Raw genomic sequence first — 19,524 nt, forward strand, 5'->3', positions numbered from 1 at the left:
TCCTAACCTGACCCCAGCAAGGCCACTTCCTACCCTCCCCCATGTCCTGAATCCTAATCCACTATCTTATCTGCTGTTTACACCTCCTATCTCTGCCACCGAATCCTAATCCCCAGCTATCCTGCTCTCTACTGCTGTCACGCATGCACACTGCTATACTCTTGCTACAGCTGTTTGGCTCCTTTCTCGTTTCTGCCCGCTCACCAATTCAGTCGTGGTGCTGGCAGAAGACACCTGGCCGCCCCTGACACTCGGTACAGTCTGCTTGTCGATGGCTCACGCCGCACGCACGAGGTACACGCCATTAGGTGTACATCTGGGTAGGTGCCCGTCTCCCAGAACAGCACAAAATACTGGCAGGAGCAGTCTCCCAGGCAGGACAGATTGCTGCGCTCAGAGAGGCAAGTGGCACAGAGCGGGCACAGGCTCCTGCTTATTCCGTCGTCTTTGCTTGAGCACACAGGTGTCAGTGTCAGAGGGAGGCACTTCACTGGAATTCCTTTTTTTTCTTTTGCCTCCAAGCTACCCATTTCCACATACTCCCCAAAGAAAGTGAGGTGACACGGTGCGGGAGGTGGAAGGAGATGCTTTTTGGCAAAAGACTGGAAATTAAATAGGAGCAAAGGCAGGCCGGACCTTCCTTCTAATTCATACCAGAGTAGAAGCTCCCATCTTAACCACTAAAAAAATCCAAGTTGAGGAAATAACAGCTGGAGCCCAACACACTCTCACACTCATATGTTCTCCCTGTCCTACCCTTCCCCCACACACAATATTTACAGGCTAACAAGCTGCAGCTGCCCACTCTCCTACCCACACCTCCTCTCAATTTGCCATCAATAAATCTAGTGTTGTCCCATTTTGTTCAGGACATGCCCCAGTGCATTATTGGGTGAGAAAAGAGGGCGGTTCACAGCCTTAAAGGAAGTTAGTTGACCACAATGCTCCCTGGGTGCTCAGTTCCCATCCAGAGCCCAGGAGGCAGCAGTGTGGGCAGTCCAGTGCTGTCCCCGGAGCACAGGAAGCTCAAAAGCCCCGTGCTGGGCTATTCCATCGCCCAGAGGCACCAGATCTTCTACGTAGGGACAGCAGCCTCCAAACTGCGCCGGCTGTGTCGGAGTTTGCGTTTGCTGCTGTACAGGGCCATTTCTTCAAGTGCTGATGAAGTAGGTGTTGATGAATCACGAGTTACTAACATTTCCCCTTCCTCTGGCTGCCCATCCTGCTCCTGGGGAACTGCGTAGACAAGAAAAGTTAATGTTTTAAGAGAAAGTGCTAGGTTAAGTATATAGCTGATACAGTTAACGTGGCCATAAGGGTATACCCAGGGGCTGAATCTGAGGCAGGACTGAAGTCTTAGTGATTTACAGTAGTCCCATGTCCAGAACTTTTAGGTGTTCTGTAGCTCATGTACTAACTACTGTGGATGCTGGGAAGGAAGTCACATGCGTGAGAAGACACCTGCCCCTAACACCCACGATTCACTGAAAATTATTGGAACTGCCCAGCCTTAGGAAAAATTAAGTACACTGAAAGGAATCGGGCGTATGCTAGTGCTCCAAGCACTTCACTAGTCTCAGCAGAGCAGCGTGCACTAAGGAGCAGTGTGACTACCAGTGTGGTTTGCCGTAGCTAATGAGATAGGGGAGCACTTTGGTCTTGCTTAATGTGGAAGTTACACGACTAAGTCCTTCCTTAAGTTTAGACTGTGGCTTGAGTCCATCAGCAAAGGAACTCACCAGGAAAGATACTCTGGCAGGGCGGACTCTCAGTAACTTGGTCTCAGGCCTTTTAGGATGTGTTCTGCATCTAAAGTATGCTGATGTTACAGTGGCTCCTTTCCCTCCTGAAAGGAGCCGGTAGAGCTTATCGGATGTGCTTTGACATACACCTGGAACATCTGCCCTTTGTGATAATTTGGCTTGAGCAACTACTGAGAGATACTTGTGTAAAAAGGAAAAAGTTCCATAAACCCACAGATTTCTCCCTTCAAGTGCAAACCAGCTCCTGGGAAGCCTCTCTCAAGTCTTTGAACGTAGCAGAGAACCTCAAATACAGAAATCTATGAAGACACATCAGACCAAAGGTGCACAGTCTGCTGAGCTGTACCCAGTGGCCCTCCCTCTGCTCCAGAGCCAGACTCCAAGATGCAATAACCCCTGTTCCAGCACCCAGGTATGAGGAGCTGTAACTCAGAATCCTTCCTGAACTATGAACCGTAGCATTAACCTGTTCTTTGACAAGGCCTCGGAACCAACTGAATGTAGGCGACGAATCTGACATCCTGAAAGGACACTGGGATTGGTAAGCAGATGACTGACTTCCAAAGAAGGCAGACGGGTCTAGAAGAAAGGCATGGGCACATGCAGATAAAACTCCAGATGGGGGTGGGCTGGAGGAGACAATCAGTGTGGCTTGGAGAGAAGTCATTCCTTTTAAACCCTCTTAGACTAGAATTTGCCAAAGGAGCCATCAAACATGCAAGTTAAGTGATCTCAACACAGCATACTGAACTTTTAAAAAAACTTCTGATTTTTCCTCAGCCAAAGTTCTGAACCAAAACAAGCTGCCATGGGATAAGGCGGCATGTCCTTTAGTAGGTAAATGAGTAGTTAAAACAGAAAAAGTGCAGGAAGATATTACGTGCTGTCACATCATAGGGCAGCTATCCGTGTTAGGGTTAGTATTTGGTAACTAATGAGAAGGAGTAGAAGTGAAGACGACTGTATTGAGAGGAACTGCTGATGACACCAAGCTGTGTATCAGGGTAGTCAAATGAAACTCAACTACAAAAAAGGGCACCAGGATTTTACAGAGCTGACTGGGCAATGATGTGGAAGGTGAAATTTACTGCAAATGTGAGTAGATTCAAGAAAGAAATAAACAACTCTAAAATTAAAGGCCTCTGGCTTAGCAAGTGCTAAAACACAGATTGTTGTAGCCTGGAGTAGTATTCTGGAAGGATTCGCTTTATGCTTTTCTTCTTTTATGCTCTTTTCTTGGCTCGCATCAGACACAATATGGGACTAGCCAGAACTTCGTGCTGACTTAGTAAGTTTATTTTTACGCTTTTGGATGATGCTTAAACTCAATAAAAGTAATATAATCCCAACTGCGTATAAAATGCAACATCCTTAAAATGAGATTATGATTCTGTAGTCATTAGGGGGAGCTTTCTGAAAACACTGGCATACTTCTCAGCAAAACCGTTTCACTTTTGAGGATTAGGTATCGGAAAAGATGGGAGAACATACAGAACACCTTCCGCCACTGCATAAACTCATCATACACCTACATTTTCAATACTGCATGTAGCCCTGTCCTCCTTCTCTACCTTAAAAACAGCATAGATAAAATAAAAAAAGTCCAGAGGGGTGTGGGAACAATTCCCACAAAGAACAACTAGGATTCTTCAGCCTGGAAGAAAGATAACTGATGTAATACCGGCCTACATGAATGGTACAGAAAGAGTGAATAAGTCACAGTTATTCACGGCATCCCAGAAGACCTAAGGAAATTATCAAGAAACAGAATTAAAGTAAAGAAAATGCCTAATTGTGGAACTCAATGCTACAAAGTGTCATGGAAGATTAAAAAAAAATCTAGACCATCTTACAGAAGATCATTCCATTGATGATCTAGGTACAATACAAGGCTCAAGACATCCCTACTTAATAGGTGATTACAGAAAATTGAGAATATGCATCTATGCAAGCTCATTTTTTCTGTTTCTTTCCCTAAGAACTCACTCACTCCCAGCCAAACAGGATACTGGTATATTCTGAACCAGTACAAGCCTCCCTTACGTGCTTCTTATCCTATGACAGAAATCAGAAAATACTGGAAGAGAGCACAAGCATTGCAACTAGTATGAATCTAGAGATTCTAGTTTTGTGAAATTTTGGCATTTTGGTGGGAAAGAATCTGTAAAATGGAAGTCTGGAGAACAAAAGGGTGGATGCAAGTCTTTGGAGTAGAGACGTGGCGAAAGAGGCTGGATGGGGATAAAATAACAATACAAGAAGGTGGAAAGATCATCTTTCATTCCTATGTGTATATGAGCTGCTGAGCTGAGTCCTAGACAAAACTAATAATACAGTAGAGATTAGTCTAGTGTAGGATAAAAAGATGCCTTTCCTGTATAAGTTGCTGTAGACATTAGACATCCCAAGTGGACAAAGACCATGAGGACAAAAGTGGTTTCTTGCATACCATAAGGCATCCAGTAATAACTGCAATACGAAGCTGTCATCAAGGCTGTATTTCTGAAACCCGATGGTTATAAGATTGGAAAGCAAAGGACTCTGGCGGTAAGTCATCTGGAAAAATTATGTCATAAAGCAAACACATAGCATGGTTCCACCCTAAAAATGCTATTATGTAGTTCAAGAACTTCATGGCCTCTTAAAATACTTGGAATAAATGTTTTTAAATACATTTAAAAGATGATGACCATGAAGTCAGACTCGACAATGTAAAGAACATTTTCTTAGAGCCCATCTGCAACGGACAAGAAGAAAATGGTGTGCTTGAAAGATGTTCAGAAGAGAGAGATGCTAATGCCTTCCTGCAGTCAGCAGTAAGATATCCTTGGAGTTTCTGTTATAATGCTCTTCCAGCATAAAGTTTAGGAATTGCTTATGAGTTTACCATATGATTAAAAAGCCATAATTCCATGATCAAGGATAATTCTGATTAAAATCCCAGTGTGTGTAGAGGGGTACAGAGAAAAGGTGTCACTAAATGTAGCAATTAGATCCTCTAAAGCTGTGTTAAATGCACACAGAAGTGAAAGGCCTGATAGGATATGTCAAACTGGTGCCTGACACGCTGGGAGTTGCAAATGAAGCTGTAGGGGGTGGGAGGAGAATGCACAACACAGTGTTGTTTTGAACTAGTTCAGCACATACTCCGTTGATCTTTGGCAACTGGTTTCCTTTCCTTTTCCTTTTATGGTAAAAAAAATGCAAGTAAAAATCACTCCAATTCTCAAGAATTTTCCCAGAGAAATATTTTGTTCCAAATATTTTCTCCACATGTTCTGAGAAGGATATCTGAAAAGAGACAAAAGCAGGCCTAGCAGGAGGCTGGAACCGATGCAGAAAAGGAGGATTTTAAAAATTCCTCATACAGATGTTACAACTTGTCAAAATCTATGTAAAATTAAAAATAAAAATTTGTATGTTGGCTGGAATGCTACACTGCCTGGAAGAATGAGATGGGGGGTGGGGGGAAATCTAAAAAAACCTTGAGAGCTTTGTCCCATACCAAAAGAGCTCAGCTGCATCTTCATCTGCTATCCTTCCAAACCGATTTTGGAAAACCTGCATTTTTTGGTGCCTCACACACATCACAGCCTCATACAGTGGTGACTTAAGGATTATTTAAGGATTAAGGACTGGGTTAAAAACCTCTTGATAGGGCACCACGCTCTTTTTTTATGGCTTTTATTCTATTTGAGGGCCCAACAGACCAATGACAGGCAATAGCGAGGTCTGAAGCCTCTAAGCAATTGGTGATTATTTCCCAGCCCTTCAATGACCTCCTCGTTACGTACACTGACTGAATGGACTGCCTCAAGAGAATAAGCCAGGGTTAAGAGGTTTACTCCGAGGGATGAAAAATAGCTGTTGTTCTCAGGAGAGTAAGTTTTTCTTGAGTATCTCTGCAGCAGAACCCCCTTCTGGAAACGGCCCATACGTGGATCAGCTGTCTGGAGTGCAGCCTTTACTCACAGAGGTTTGCCAAGACAAAATTGAGGGAGAAACTGTTCCTTGTGTAAAATAAAGGGGGGAAAAAATAGCTGCAAAACAGGCAGAAGACAACCAGCTTCAGCTGTTGAAGGAAACAGAAGTACTATTAAGGAGCAGGCAGGCCCTGCCGAGCTCCGCACCACTACTACAGCCACCTAGAAGGAAGTGGGAGACAGCCTGAGCCTGCCTATTATCGTTGGGGACAGAAAGACGTGCCACAGCCAGGACAGCCTGAAGAGATACAGCAGTCAAAGCTTTAATTACTGTTTATTTAGGTGACCGTATACACAAACCCACAAGCGTAGACTTGGAAAGTTACCTGGGTACTCAAGCACCCAAATGCTCTCAAGTCTTAAGCTAGGATGAATCTTGCAGGCAGCAAGATTCTTTGCTCTAGCAGAAGGGGCGCAAGGCAGACCCTGAGCAATGGACGTTATCCACTTACAGCAGGTGACAGAGGCCAAAACTTCCCCGCCATGTTCTGCTACCACTTCTGACTCCAGAACACAAAACCAGGAGAAAACTAAGCATGCTTGTTGCACACCATGCTCAGCAAATCAGCATCACTAAAGCACAATGCAAATATCCTACCCAAAACTGAATGTGGCGAGTTTGAAGGTTTCATTCTAGAACGGGCAAAACAGGACATTGCTTCAAGCAGCAAGAAGTTGAAGACCTCAGGGTTGATTCCACAAACAGACAAAGGGGAACCCTCTAGAACTGTGGTGGGAAGCAAGTAACACAAAGACGACTCCTTTGGCCATGAGCTTACCTGAGTTATTTCTGTCATCGATGTATCTGAGGTCATCAGCTGCATCAGGTGACTGGAAGAGAACAGAAGGCGTAAGCATCCACCTCCGTAGCACAAGGCCTCCAGCCTTCCCACACGCTACAGAGAACCTTTTGCCCCCAAAGGCGCTGGTGAAACAGCAGCCAGGGCACGACCCTCAGCGAATGCACGTGCCTACAACATCAACCCTTTGCGCTAACGTCAAGCAGCCCGTTGCCTGAACTGCAGGATGCGGTGTGCGTCTGCCATAGAGCTCTCCTCCTTGCACTTTGTCTGCGTGGGAGGAGAGGACAGGAAGTGACGTGAAAGGCAGAAAGTGTAAAGACTATAGAAAACGTGTAGAAACATGGGAAGAGAGCAAAGACATGAGCTACGTTTCCTTGAAAGTCCTGGATCCTAATTCTGCGTTTGCACTGTTCCCAGGCCTAGCTTCTTAGGCAAAATCAACCTCCTTCTTTATGTTCAGGTGTGTATAGAGAACTGGTGGGATAGGAAGCAGTTACATCCCGACAGAGGGCAGAGACGGCTTTGGAGAAATGGCTAAGTGATGATCATGAAACTCCACCAGTTCCTGCTAATTTTAAACCTTCACAACAAAGACCATTCCAACAACCAGAGCTGTCTGTATCTCATCAGACCAGCGTGACAACACCATGAGAAAACAAGTTTGCTCATGGTCATGAACTTGAGGTGGCTTGAAGATCAGCACTACTCTGGGGACAGGCATAAATGTCCCAAGCCCTACTTATTTTGCTGAAATGGAGAATTTAATCTAGCTGTATATAGTGCTTCAAGGATAGAAAGGTCAAAGTTCTGTTGAGGTATTCTGTTTACTTCAAAAGTGGCTGCATTTGTTACTTCTAATATTCTTTCTAGGTTTGTACACAATACTTACAGAGCTCAACACTTCTCTGAGCTATACAAATGTGAGGATAAAGTTTCAGAAGAGCTCAGTATTCAGCAAGTTTAATAATGCCAAACTTGTCTGGAAGTTCTGGCCACTAGTGATCAAAATCTATCTTTTAGGGGTCTTGCTTAGCTCAAGAGCACAAGTAGCTTAATTTTTCTTTAGTTGTAGCATAAAGGATGGTGGCTCTATACACTCACATGGAAAGCATTAGGGAAGTTTCACAGCTGTGAGAGCGCAAGAAGCCCTCATTTCCATATAAACTTGCCTATTTTGTGCAAGCAGCAAAACTGGAGGGGGCAGGAAGAGGAGGAGGTGATCTCAGCCCATTTAGTGCTTTAGAAATAAAGCAAATGTATGCTAGAAGTCATGCTCTTCGTGAACAGCAGAGAGCAGAGCACCGGGGGCTCTGGTGACTTTGGCATGCATTGCTGAGGAACACAGCACAGCCGAATACCACCGCACTGATCCCAAGTGAGTGACATAGTTGTGTGACTATGGCCAGGAAGAAATACAGTCTACTTAATTACTCTCCAAGCACTACTGAGAGAGGTCCAGAGGAACTGCCTGATGATTTGGAGGTGTAGCCTCCTTTGGAGGCACCTTCTTAGCTTCATGAAGACCCAGTGCTGCACTGTGGCCTCAGCAGAGGCTTGGGGAAACGCGGGTAGTCCAGAGCTGCCACTGGGGCTTGAGCGGCCAGCCCTCTAACTCACTTGGTACAGAACCCGGACAGGCGCACACCGCAAAAGGGAAGGCATTCTTGGAGAAAAAGATGAGTGACTACCAAGGGCTGAGCAATACCACCAGTGAAAGGAGTCAGCCAAGCATATGCATCAAATAATGTATAACTGCTTGAGAATCCTCAAACTGCAACTCTGCTGAAGTCAGCCTGGCTTTGGGGGTGACACCTTGACCTGGGATCTTCGTGTCACGACAGCAAGTTAAAGCCCGATATGTCAGTACTTGCTAGCTCTCCACACACAATGCAAATGTAACTGCAGGCATCTGCTTCATTGTCTTTACATAAAACTAAAAAAAACCTTAAAAAAAAAAATTTCAGACATACAGTATCTGCTCAAATCAGCTGTCACAAATGCAATCAGTTAATGACTAACCCAGACAATAAAAGAAAGGCAGTTCACAGTCCTCGGCAACTGGCTCTAGGTGGCCCTGCTTTAGAAGGGGGGTCGGACAAGATGACCTCCAGAGGTCCCTTCCAACCTCAACCATTCTGTGAGTCTATGACAAAGCAGCTTAAATTAAATGAGGTTCTTTTAGGAAGGAGAAGAACCTCGCCATGGCGCTCACCCTTGAAACTTGTTGTTCTCTTACCATGCGATTAATTCACAGTTCACCTACAGCAGAGTTACAACATATAAGAATTGTCACCGCAGCTGCTGCTTCGGCAAGATGCTGGATACATTCCAGTTTGAAGTTAACATTTGCTCCAATTTGCAATTTGTTGGCAATCATTTCTATTGGTTTTTTTCCCCTTTTAGTTCTCATCTTTCACTTAAAATATTTCAGGATCAATTAAGGTGAAGATGTAGCTGTTTTAAATTTGCAAAGCTTTTGTCATTAATTTTAACACCATCTGGACCAACTTTTTCACAATTCCACTTGACTGAAGCCTCCAATAAACCCTCAGTTATTCAGCATGGCTGGTTGTCATTGCCTCCCACACAGACAGGGCCTTTGAAGAGGACTTCCTCAAATCATTCAACCTCTGCTCTGAAGGTCATCACTTCATGTGCAGGCACTTCCATCACATCAAGCCCTAACCAATCTAATAGACGGTTCAGCATGCAGTTTATACCTGGATTTCATAAACAGGTTTGGAGGAAGGAATAGCAGCAAATTCCCGGTAGTCAAACTTCTTTTCAGACATGGACTAGAAGGGATAGTAAAAGAGAAGAAACAGAGAAGAGAGAGTAAGGGGAGATAAATGGATGGAAAACCAGTAGCAAGCTGAGCAATCTATGGAGAGAGAAAAGCAGAAGCCGAGCGTCATTCTCAGTTAGTGCCAAGAGTGCCTGGATACAGCCTCTGAAAATGAGGCACCTCTGGGACATTGTCTTTTTAGCTGTTCTGGTGTCAGGACAGGGGTCCCAAGTTGCAGAGAAAACATTATGTGCTCCAGAAAAATGCATATGCACACCAAGTTCGGTAGGAAACCTATTTTGGGGGGAAAATCCATGGCAAGATTCCTGATAGCTATAGCACAGTCAGGATTTCAATCCAGAGTTGGCTGTATTGTGTGACCTTGGGCAAAACCAGGTCCCCTCTCTGTGCAACTGCTCCCCCTCTTCCGTTTGTCTGTTTTCTAATTTTGACAGTTCTCTGCAACAACGCCCTGTTGCATTTATACAGTGCTTAGAAAAAGGAAAATGCTGATTTCAGCTGAAGTCCTTAGTTTTATGCTGTTGAGGAAACAAGGGGCCAAAGTCTCTGAAGGGAAAGGCTTTCTGAACATGGAGATGAAGAACCAAGAAAAGGATGAAATAATAAAACAGGGAAACATAAAACAGACGTTACATCGTAGTTGCAAAAAAGGGGGGATGCCTCTAGCAATGGGTATGTCCATCCACCATGCCCTCTTCACAATTCTGTGTATCATGCAGCCAGACCTAGCTTAAGTACTTAAGTAGGTTAAGTAGGGATCCCAGGGCCCAGATGCACAGTCTACACCCAAGCTGAGTAACCGAGAAATCCCAGGATTATAGGCGAGATAACAAAAGCAAGCAGAAGTATGTCATACCAGCCTTCCCGGTGAAGTGACGTTTCTGGGACTGCAATCTGCAAAAGACGACAGAAAAGCCCTGTTTAGTGAACGGCTGTATTATATGCAACACTTCCCCGGATCTGCCCCTTCCATTCAGCAGCATCTAAGTGTGATAAAAGACTACGCTCAGGAAAGACACTGCCTTCTCAGAACAAATGCCTCTTTCCTGTTTTGTTTAAAAAGTCATGATGCTGGTTTTATTTCTGCTCTGGTTCCCTGGAACCATACCTCAGACGTTCTCTCACATTTTCTATAGATCAGGCCCACCCCCTATGCTACGAGATGTCACATGCCCCCAAGGACCTTCCAATCTAGGCTGAAGGAGGAAATTGCTTTCAACACGTCTGCTTTGTTAAGCTAGAGAAGCGTTAACTTTTTTCCTCGGAGACAGAGATAGCTACACAGTACCTTCCAGCGGTGTTGGCGACGGAGTAGGAACAGGTGAAGGTGACTCTGCCAGCTGCTCCAACGTGCTGCGTTTTTTCCCCTCCTTGGACTTCGCAATAACCATTTGGGCTTTAAGAGCATCCTGTTCAAGTGATTTCATCCTGCCTCAGAAATGAGGGAGGGAGAAAAAGACATCAGACACTGCCTTCTCGATAAAAGATAATGCCGCCTTCTGCGCCCAGCAGCCAGACCACAGTCAACACGCTGAGTGCAGAAAGACGGAATTAAGCACCCTTGGTTCCCTGAGGCAGACAGGGCTTTCAAAGCAGGAGAGGAGAACAGCTTGGTTTGCTGCCATCCTGAAACACACATGCCGTCGTGTGCGTTGAACGGAGAGCCTAGAGCTAAGCGTCAAGGCACTGAGAAGCTGCAGGCCTTTCCAGAGGTACCATATCCGTGGGAGAGCAACCCAAGCTGGGAAGGGAACTGCAGGGGCTCAAACGAGTAGGATCAGTTCTCAGGGCTTTATTCTCCTCTGTGCTCTCAGTGTGTTGCATCTTAACCCTCTTCAGCCATCAGGAGATTACGAAATAGCTAAGAAAAAGCGGGCTCAGCCCTCAGAAATGTCTGCTCCCTTCTCCCAGTCAAAGAGACCCAGCATCCCCCCTCATTCTCATTGAGACGACTGCTGGTAGCCTGTGGGACCTCAGGGAAATGAACACCAGCAACCGCTAAAATTTCCTCCCTACCCCTCGCAGGCCACAGCGGGGAGCACTGCATTAGGATGTCGGGATGCAGACAGGACTGTTGAGCATGCAGCTGGCAGGGAGGGGGCTGTGCACACCTGGATTGGCTTCCTGACCCAGGGGTTCTTGAGGCGTGACTCTGCCTTGGACTAGCCATCTGAGCTGGCCTGGCCCCAGGAGCAGGTGCCCACTGTCGGGACTGGTACAGCTTCCTGGCCAGATCCTGCTCGTACTGTTTAATACTGTCTTCAAGAGCTGAGGATCTGAGGAGGAGGAGGAGGAAGAGGAAGAGGAGATGATGGTGATGAGCATCGCAGCGGACAAGCGCAGGGAAAGAAAGAAACAGATACAGGAACACACCCTGGCAAGGAGAAATATGGGTCTGATACAGGGTCTGATCACCTAAGCCCTGATTAAAGCAGGCTCCTATATCTGATCCTGTCCAACACCAACTGCTGCAGAAGAAGCAGGAACCCCCAGAGAGCAATCCGGGATGATGTGCCCAGAAGCGTTAGCCTTCAGAGCCTCAGCATCTAGAGCCTGCCCTCGTATGGGCTAGGAGGAGAGGACGAGAAACGCCCAACAGCCCGATGGAAAAGGCCCCGGAGGTTGTTACGAGAAGTGTGTATGTGTGTATGCGTGAAGCAGACTGCGGGAGTACAGGGCGTGAGCGAGTGCGCATGCACACATCTGATGGTCTCTTAGCGTACGTTTGCATACATATATCTGACCACCTGTTAGCATGCACCTTCGTTTGACCACGAGAAAAGGGGAAGCAAAATGGACAAGCACATTACAACAGGTCTGTTGCCTGGAACGCATGCAACTGAAGAGGCGGGTGCATCCGTAAAACAGCATGTGCATGGTAGGAAAACTGCCAAGATGCATATAGCCCTTGCTGTACACCTGCCCCCCTTGATATGTGCCTGTACCTTCTGAATCACACTCTTCCTATGGCATGAATGCCAACGGTTGTGTGTGCCCCGAACACTTATATAGCATGGGTTCCAGTGTGTTTGTCCCAACAGCGCACAGGGGTGTGTGCTGGGGGGGAAGGGGGGCGCATCGCATGTCCTGGCAGAGCACTGGTGACACAGGGAGAAAAAGGAAAGGCCAAGAAGGTGCAAACTGATGGGGTGACGAGTGACAGCGCACAGACCAGAAAACTGGAAAGAAGCAGAAGACAGAAGATTAGAAAGAAAGTAATAAAATCAGTGGCATGCACTTAAAGAAAACACAGGTTAGTGAGGCTGCAGCACCACGTGCAGGGCAATACAGTCCTCCTTCTCACACAGCACACGTGGTGCTGCCTGGGGGCCTCTGGAAACAAGACCTGGGCCCTGGCTGCCATCATGTCACTCTGCCTGCTCTAGCAGTTATAGAAGAGGGATCCTAAGAAGACCAGATCATCCTGGAGATCTGTGGTAGCATGGAACAGTCCAGCCTTGTCTTACAAAAAGGAGCACGTTATGGCGACCGACTGATTCCTGCCAAGGCCAAAATAAGCAAGGCCTTAACCCTACCCAAGGAATCAGCCAGGTACTTCTCTAAGAACTGAATAAAAAGCTACGCCTTGGTATCAGAAGCAAAGTGGAGCTGAGGACCTGGTCTGCAGAACTTAAAACCAGTAACACTGGATCTGCCAATTGAAAAGCGAGACAGCTAAAAGTAGCTTCTCCTTGTCATGTATTCTTACCTCTAAAAGGCTCTCCCTTCACTAGTTCATTTTCCATGAACAAAACACGCTTAGAAGAGAAGAAACCGAAGGTTTGGAATGCAGGGATCTCTCTCCTGCCCATAGTGGACAAAACCACTATACCCAACAGCCACTAACCCTTCTACAGTGTAAAGTCGAACTTTTACTGTGCCCTAAGCAATTGCAACAAGATCTAGCTAACCCAAAAGCATAGTCAGATGTACAGTAAAGTTACAGGAACAAATCACGTCATCACCTAAAAGAAAAAAATCAGTGCTGACATTACCTCATAAAGCCTGCCCCATCGTATGAGGAAATACGCATGGGAAGTGGAGGCATGAGGGAGAGAAAATCCTGCGTATCTAATTAGGAAGGGATGACAGATCAGTCTCTACCGCCTCTACAAGCACAGTGATGTTGATTTTCAGGAAGAGAAGCCCGACAGACAACTTCTGTTTTGTTGAATCAAATACAACAGTGGAGCTTTTTTTTTTTTAGGTACAAAGACTGAGCAGCAACTCTGTGCAAGACGTCTACTCCTGACGACACTGTGGTGCTTACCCAGCACCGTACTGACAGTCAGTTTTTAATGTATTCAATGCTCATAGCCTTCCTGTGAGACAGAGAAGTGCTATTACAGTCCTCTCGCCATGCACCTGCGGCACAGAGGGACTCGGTGATCTGTCCAACGTCGTAAGGAAGTATATGCCAGAGCAAGAATTTGGATCTGGTCATCTTAGTCCCAGCCAGCCTCTTCTAAGCGATGGTTTGTGAGCACACATTTGGCTCCACAACACCTACGCAGCTTCTAGCCCTATAACAGAAGGGCAATGCGTCTGTTTTGGCAGGCGTTGTTTACAAATTCTCTTCCACTTGTATTTTTGTAAAGGGGTTGTTCCTGGCTTCATGTGAAAATATAGAACTTCCATTTGCAAATGATGCCACCTGAAAAGTTGTGACACAGAAACCATGGGAACAGCATCAACTAGAACAGGCGTGAGATGCTAAATACAGCAGAACATTCAGTGAGTCAGAGCAGCAGACAGAATCCCACAGTACTTGGAGCATGAAACAACAGCACAGGGTGGAAACAATCCTGCCAGAGCACACTCTGTTGACATCCTGACTCACCACTGTGCCCGTATGCAGGCATCCCCATTAGTGGGGAGCCAGGGAAGGAGAGATTACTAAGTATAGACTCACAGAGTAATTCAGGTTGGAAGGGACCTCTGGAGGTCATCTGATCCAAAAGCAGCTCAAAAGCAGGGCCAGCTTCAAAAGGTCTAACAAACATGCTACAACATGACAGAAATCAATCTTTTCCATATAACAAACAGGCTTTCCAGTGACCTGTTCAGCTTTCTGACATTATAGGGCAGTGCAATGAAACTAAGGCAGTGCTTCAGAAAAAAATTTCCAGCTGAGACAGACTAGGCAAAGGACTCATCCAAGGCAAAGAGTTGGAGCATACCAAAAGTTTTTCCTGAAGGGCAAAAGCCCTAGTACTAGGAACATTAGTCCAGCTCCAAATAAACCATAAGCAGATCTGTTACACAATCAAGTAACAATGGGACGCTTTGTACCCTCAAAGCCCTAGATAATTAGCCAGCTTTCATTGAGGATTCCACTATATATTTCTTCATCCTCAGAGCCTCCCCAGAAGACGACGGCACCATTATCATGCATGTCTAAGCACAAACACTGCAACTGCCAAGTGGTATCACAAGGCACAGTAACCCCTCCAGCATCTTATCTAGCAGGCTGGCAAGGATGATTCACTAGCAGCCCTGTTCCTCTAAAAGCTCTCATTCAAACCCCCAAAAGAGACTGTTTCGGATTGTCCTTTGAATGCCTGCTACAGGAACATGATGGGAAGAAAACTATAATTCGTTATAGGAGCAGCTTAACTAATTTTTGAAAGGACTTATATGATACAATAAATGCCTGGACTAGCTTCAAGTCTTAAGTTCTGAGCTAGAAAGTTCTTTCTTCCAAATCCATTTTTAATCACTCTTTCATAGCTGATAAAACAGCTTGTGTGGATAAGAACGCCATCGTCTTGCTAATTTCTTGGCTTCAGCAAGTTTTCCAGTCTAGCAACAATGTGAAATGCTCTTTCCATTTTTCTTTCTGAATGTGTCACCTTGCAGCTTCAATAAAAAAACCAATCTTTTCCATGGGTTACAAAGGAGGTGGGAAGCTGCGCGCTGAGAGGGAAGGAATACATTCACCACCACATAAAGGTGTTTAAGTTATATTTTTTATAAAACTCCACGGTCTTCATGATTGTGCAAGCACTGTTGAAATATAAGAGTACGCCCATGTAGCTGTCCGAAACAGATGAGCTCAGCCAAGCAGCAGATGCTTCGCACCATTTGAACAGACACTATATAACCTCCCCTAACATCTGACTTAGGAAGGCTTGTTTATTCCATTTTTAATACCATGTAATCCAAAAGACATGCAGCAGGTCCCCTGTTCCTGAACTAGCCTAGTGAAGAGAACAGCGAAGGTTCTTCTGTCTCACCGTGCTGCCCTCCACATTGCTCGTTTCTCTGCCTCCAGAGCACGACGTTCTGCTGGAGAAAGCTCCTTCTCTTGACCACTCAGAAGCTCAGGACTCTGCATTCGCAATCGCTCCTGGTGCCGCCGTTCAGCTTTGGCTGTCCGCACAGGTGCCACTGGATCCCCTGCTCCAGGATATAAGGGACTCAACCTGGGCAGAGAGAGAAACAGTCAGAGGTAGGCTGGCCTGGTCCACCACAACTCTTAACTGCCTGTTTTCAAGATAAAAGGTGATGACCTACACCCCCAATCAACTGTTTAGTACCACATCCAAGGACACCACCTTGGGAGATGGAAGGACACATAACAGAGGTGAGTTTCTCTTAAGAAGTTGGTTCCGATCACAGTTTCCCTTTCTCCACAAAATCCTTCCTTTTACACCCTATGTCTGCTGAAAAGGAGAAGCCGTCTGCTCCATCATCTGGCAGCTCCTGGGCAAAGGACATTGCTGGTCCACTTACCCAGACATAGAGTTGGTTCTCTGTTCAGGCTTGATTCCCTCTTCCAGTGAATTCCTCTGTGAGCTGCTGTTCTCGTTGACCTCAGAGGGCCTAGGGCAAAACAAGCATGTCAGCTAACAGTACCACAGGCTGACATTCCCAAGAGCGGTTCAGAACAGATCCAAGCCCCAGAAAGCAACAACTAGTTCAGTTTGAAGACACAATTCTTAATGATTTTGCTCAACAGCTCCTTCTCCACTGCTGCACTCCACTCTACTCCTTGATTTCATAAATGTGCACGCTCTCTAGCATCAGAACTTATTTTCTTCATTTGGAGGTCAACCATCCACTAATACACACACTCTTCAAATGTAAAGCATCGTGTTTGTTGACAAGTTCTTGCACAGTTCTAGCCTGGCTCTTTCCGGCTGCCATTACGTGATGCGCAGCCTGGCTGCTTCCAGCTTTTTCCTTTGCTGATGTCAGATATGCGTGAATGTTAACAAAGGATGATCCTCCCAGGTTGTAAGTGAACGCACATCTGGGCGAGGGACAAATCCTGAGTGATCTCAGAACAGCGATTCTCAATGTAGCCACTCTACGCGCAACTGCGTGACACACTGAGGCTTTGTGCTCATAACCAAATTACTGCAAACTTCAGAGCAGCTGAGCTGTAGTTACCATCTGCAGCTGTGCACGCGCAGATACTACTCAGTTTGATCTGTGATGAAAGGAGGTCACAAGCCTGTTTTCCACAAGTTAAGAACATGCACACAGTTACTGTGGCTCAGTTGGCAGTAAGGAAGTTCATCATGGCTCTGAGCCCTTGTTTTTACTGCTCAAGTTTATTTTGATTAAATTTCAGTTTCTGTTCTAGCATGACAAAAAATACTTCAAGAAACACAAATTCAGTCTATTCCACTGCCTCACCTTTGTTCAAGCATAAATAATAAGCAACCGTAAGTCATCTGATGAATCCAGCCTTACTGTTCTCTAACCTCCCACATTTCAATATGAAAACAGTAGGGATAAGTAAGCCTTCGCATCAAACCAAGAAGCTGGTTTGCATTTGGCTGCTGTCCTTCCTTAGAGTTGCCCTGTCAGCACAGGAGCTGGAAGGTCTCAGTGCATTAATCGTGTGACAAGTTCCTCAACAGAGACTGGACAGAAACAATGGAGAGAAATGAGATTCAAAATGACAGGGTGTTTTCAGCCACTCTAAGACTGACAATAGAAGTGTTTGTGAGGAGAAGAATGTCTGTACCAAAGACTCAGAGGAGAGAGTTAGATAAGGACAGCTTCAGCTTTATTCTAGTGCAACCTTATTTTTATCTGAAGTCTTACGAGAAGCCTTTTCTCATTCTCCAGTTCTATGCCCAAGAATTAGAAAAACAACATCAAGGCAACCTGAAGGACAAGTCCAGGAAAACCAGGAAACAAAAGCCTAAAAACACCCCAAACCTAGGTTCAGCATCAGGGCTTATCTTGAATTAGCTATCTCTAAAAATCAACATCTCTACATAGCCAAGCGCACAGCTAAAGAAGCTATTCTTTTGAAAAGAAAGAGCTGGAAAAACCTTCCCACTTCTATGCTGAAGAAGAAACACTGCCCAGCCCTCTTCCCTGAAAATTACTGATACTGGGACACCTCTGACACATGTGGCTGGTACTGAGCTACCAGTCTTGTCTTACCGAGTTGCTGGAGCCTGGATGCTCCTTCCATTTAGTCTCTCAATCTTGTACTCAACTCCTTCAATGATGACACTGGACTGCATGCTCATCTCAGGCACCTGTTTTACCATCTCATCCTCTTCTGCCTCTTCCTCCAACAGAAGGGTACGTTTCTGCTGCAGTTTTCGAGCTGCCAAAATAAAGACAGACTCATACCATAAAGCTAAACCCCCACAAGGATGCAACCCCAGGCAGGTCCTTACGCTCATCATCCCTGCATGTTTGTGCTGTTTTAAGTCCATACTCTCTCCATGGATGCCTTTGTTTCTCCTCCACTCCACTAATGCGTCAGATGTAACAAACTTTACACCGTTCCCTCAGTCCCTCCTTCCTTATTCACTAAACTTCCATTCCTGGACGCTCTGTAGAACAGACTTCCAACAGTTCATCGTGCTATTCCACTCAAACTGAAGTTGTGTGTAGACTCTTCTTCCCCCTCCCCAGAATGGACAGCCCTAGGAATCTGCATAGGCATGTTGAGTCCGATCTTCCCACTTGCCTCCTGGAGGGACCAAAACCTGGAGAGCTGGTGCCGAACCTCCACACGCAGCAGCGGACCGGGGAGAACCATTAGGCCGGCAGACAAATAGGTCACGAGAGGATCAGGGACACAAGGGGCCAGAGCGCAGGCTGCTCTCTGCAGGCAGGTATTCTGCAGGCAACCAGTCACCAGCGGTGTTCCTCAGGGCACAATTCTAGGGCCAGTTCTGCTCAATATTTTTATCAACAATCTGGATGCAGGAGTTGAATGCACCATTAGCAAATTTGCCTATGATAGCAAACTGGGAGGTGCTCTGGACTCTCTCAAGGGACACGAGGCCTTGCAGAGGGATTGGGCAATCATCAAGAGCATGAAAATTAACAAGGACAAATGTCGGATTCTGCACCTGGGTCAGGGTAATGCCAGGCACAAGTATAAACTGGGAGAGGAGTGGCTGGAGAGCAGCCCTGCAGAAAAGGATCTGGGGGTGCTGGCTGGCAGCAGGCTCAACAGGAGCCAGCAGTGTGCCCTGGCACCGAGAGGGCAAAGCGCATCCTGGGGTGCATCAAACACAGCATAACCAGCTGGTCAAGAGAGGAGATTATCCCGCTGTATTCAGCGTTTGTGCGGCCTCACCTCGAGTACTGTGTGCAGTTTTGGGCCCCACCATTTAAGAAGGATGTGAAGGTACTGGAATGCATCCAGAAGAGGGCAACCAAGCTGGTGGCAGGGCTGGAAGGCATGTCCTAGAGGAGTGGCTGAGGACTCTGGGTTTGTCTAGTTTGGAGAAAAGGGGCTGAGGGACGACCTCATTGCTCTCTGCAGCTTCCTGAGGAGGGGACATGGAGAGGGAGGTGCTGGCCTCTTCCCCCTGGGATCCAGGGACAGGACACCTGGGAATGGCTCAAAGCTGTGTCAGGGGAGGTTCAGACTGGACATTAGGAAGCATTTCTTTACCGAGAGGGTGGTCAAACAGTGGAGCAGGCTTCCTGGAGAGGTGGTCAATGCCCTGTGCCTGTCAATGTTTGAGAGGCATTTGGACAATGCCCTTAATAATATGTTTTAACTTTTGGTCAGCCCTGAATTGGTCAGGCAGTTGGACTGGATGATCGTTGTGATATAGTCTATTCTATTCTGACCTGTCTACCATAACTGCAAAGTAATAACGCTGCTTGGCCTCTTTTATTAAATGTTTTTAAAATAAACATTTTTTTGCAAACAGAACACTTGTGCCAGTAGGTGT

The 19,524-nt window shown here is 46.1% G+C and overlaps 1 protein-coding gene across 43 annotated transcripts in view; it reads right to left on the reverse strand.

Moving 5' to 3' along the window:
• Nucleotides 1-496: 496 nt before the first annotated feature.
• Nucleotides 497-19,524, reverse strand: part of SCRIB (scribble planar cell polarity protein) — a 115,235-nt gene continuing 96,207 nt past the window's right edge. For 34 of the 43 annotated variants that reach the window (XM_075140898.1, XM_075140927.1, XM_075140915.1 and 31 more), the window contains 8 exons: nt 17,762-17,930; nt 16,091-16,180; nt 15,592-15,780; nt 11,467-11,631; nt 10,644-10,783; nt 10,212-10,249; nt 6,526-6,577; nt 497-1,236 (listed from right to left, as the gene is read on the reverse strand). In XM_075140898.1, the coding sequence (XP_074996999.1) occupies nt 1,076-1,236; nt 6,526-6,577; nt 10,212-10,249; nt 10,644-10,783; nt 11,467-11,631; nt 15,592-15,780; nt 16,091-16,180; nt 17,762-17,930 (1,004 nt within the window). In that variant the 3' untranslated portion in view covers nt 497-1,075. Of the gene's footprint in view, nt 1,237-6,525; nt 6,578-9,269; nt 9,345-10,211; nt 10,250-10,643; nt 10,784-11,466; nt 11,632-15,591; nt 15,781-16,090; nt 16,181-16,750; nt 16,791-17,761; nt 17,931-19,524 lie in introns of those variants that run through there. The other 9 variants (XM_075140930.1, XM_075140925.1, XM_075140929.1 and 6 more) reach the window with 4 other exon arrangements.

The sequence above is a fragment of the Calonectris borealis genome, chromosome 2 (assembly GCF_964195595.1).
Source record: "Calonectris borealis chromosome 2, bCalBor7.hap1.2, whole genome shotgun sequence".
Taxonomy (NCBI): Eukaryota; Metazoa; Chordata; class Aves; order Procellariiformes; family Procellariidae; genus Calonectris; species Calonectris borealis.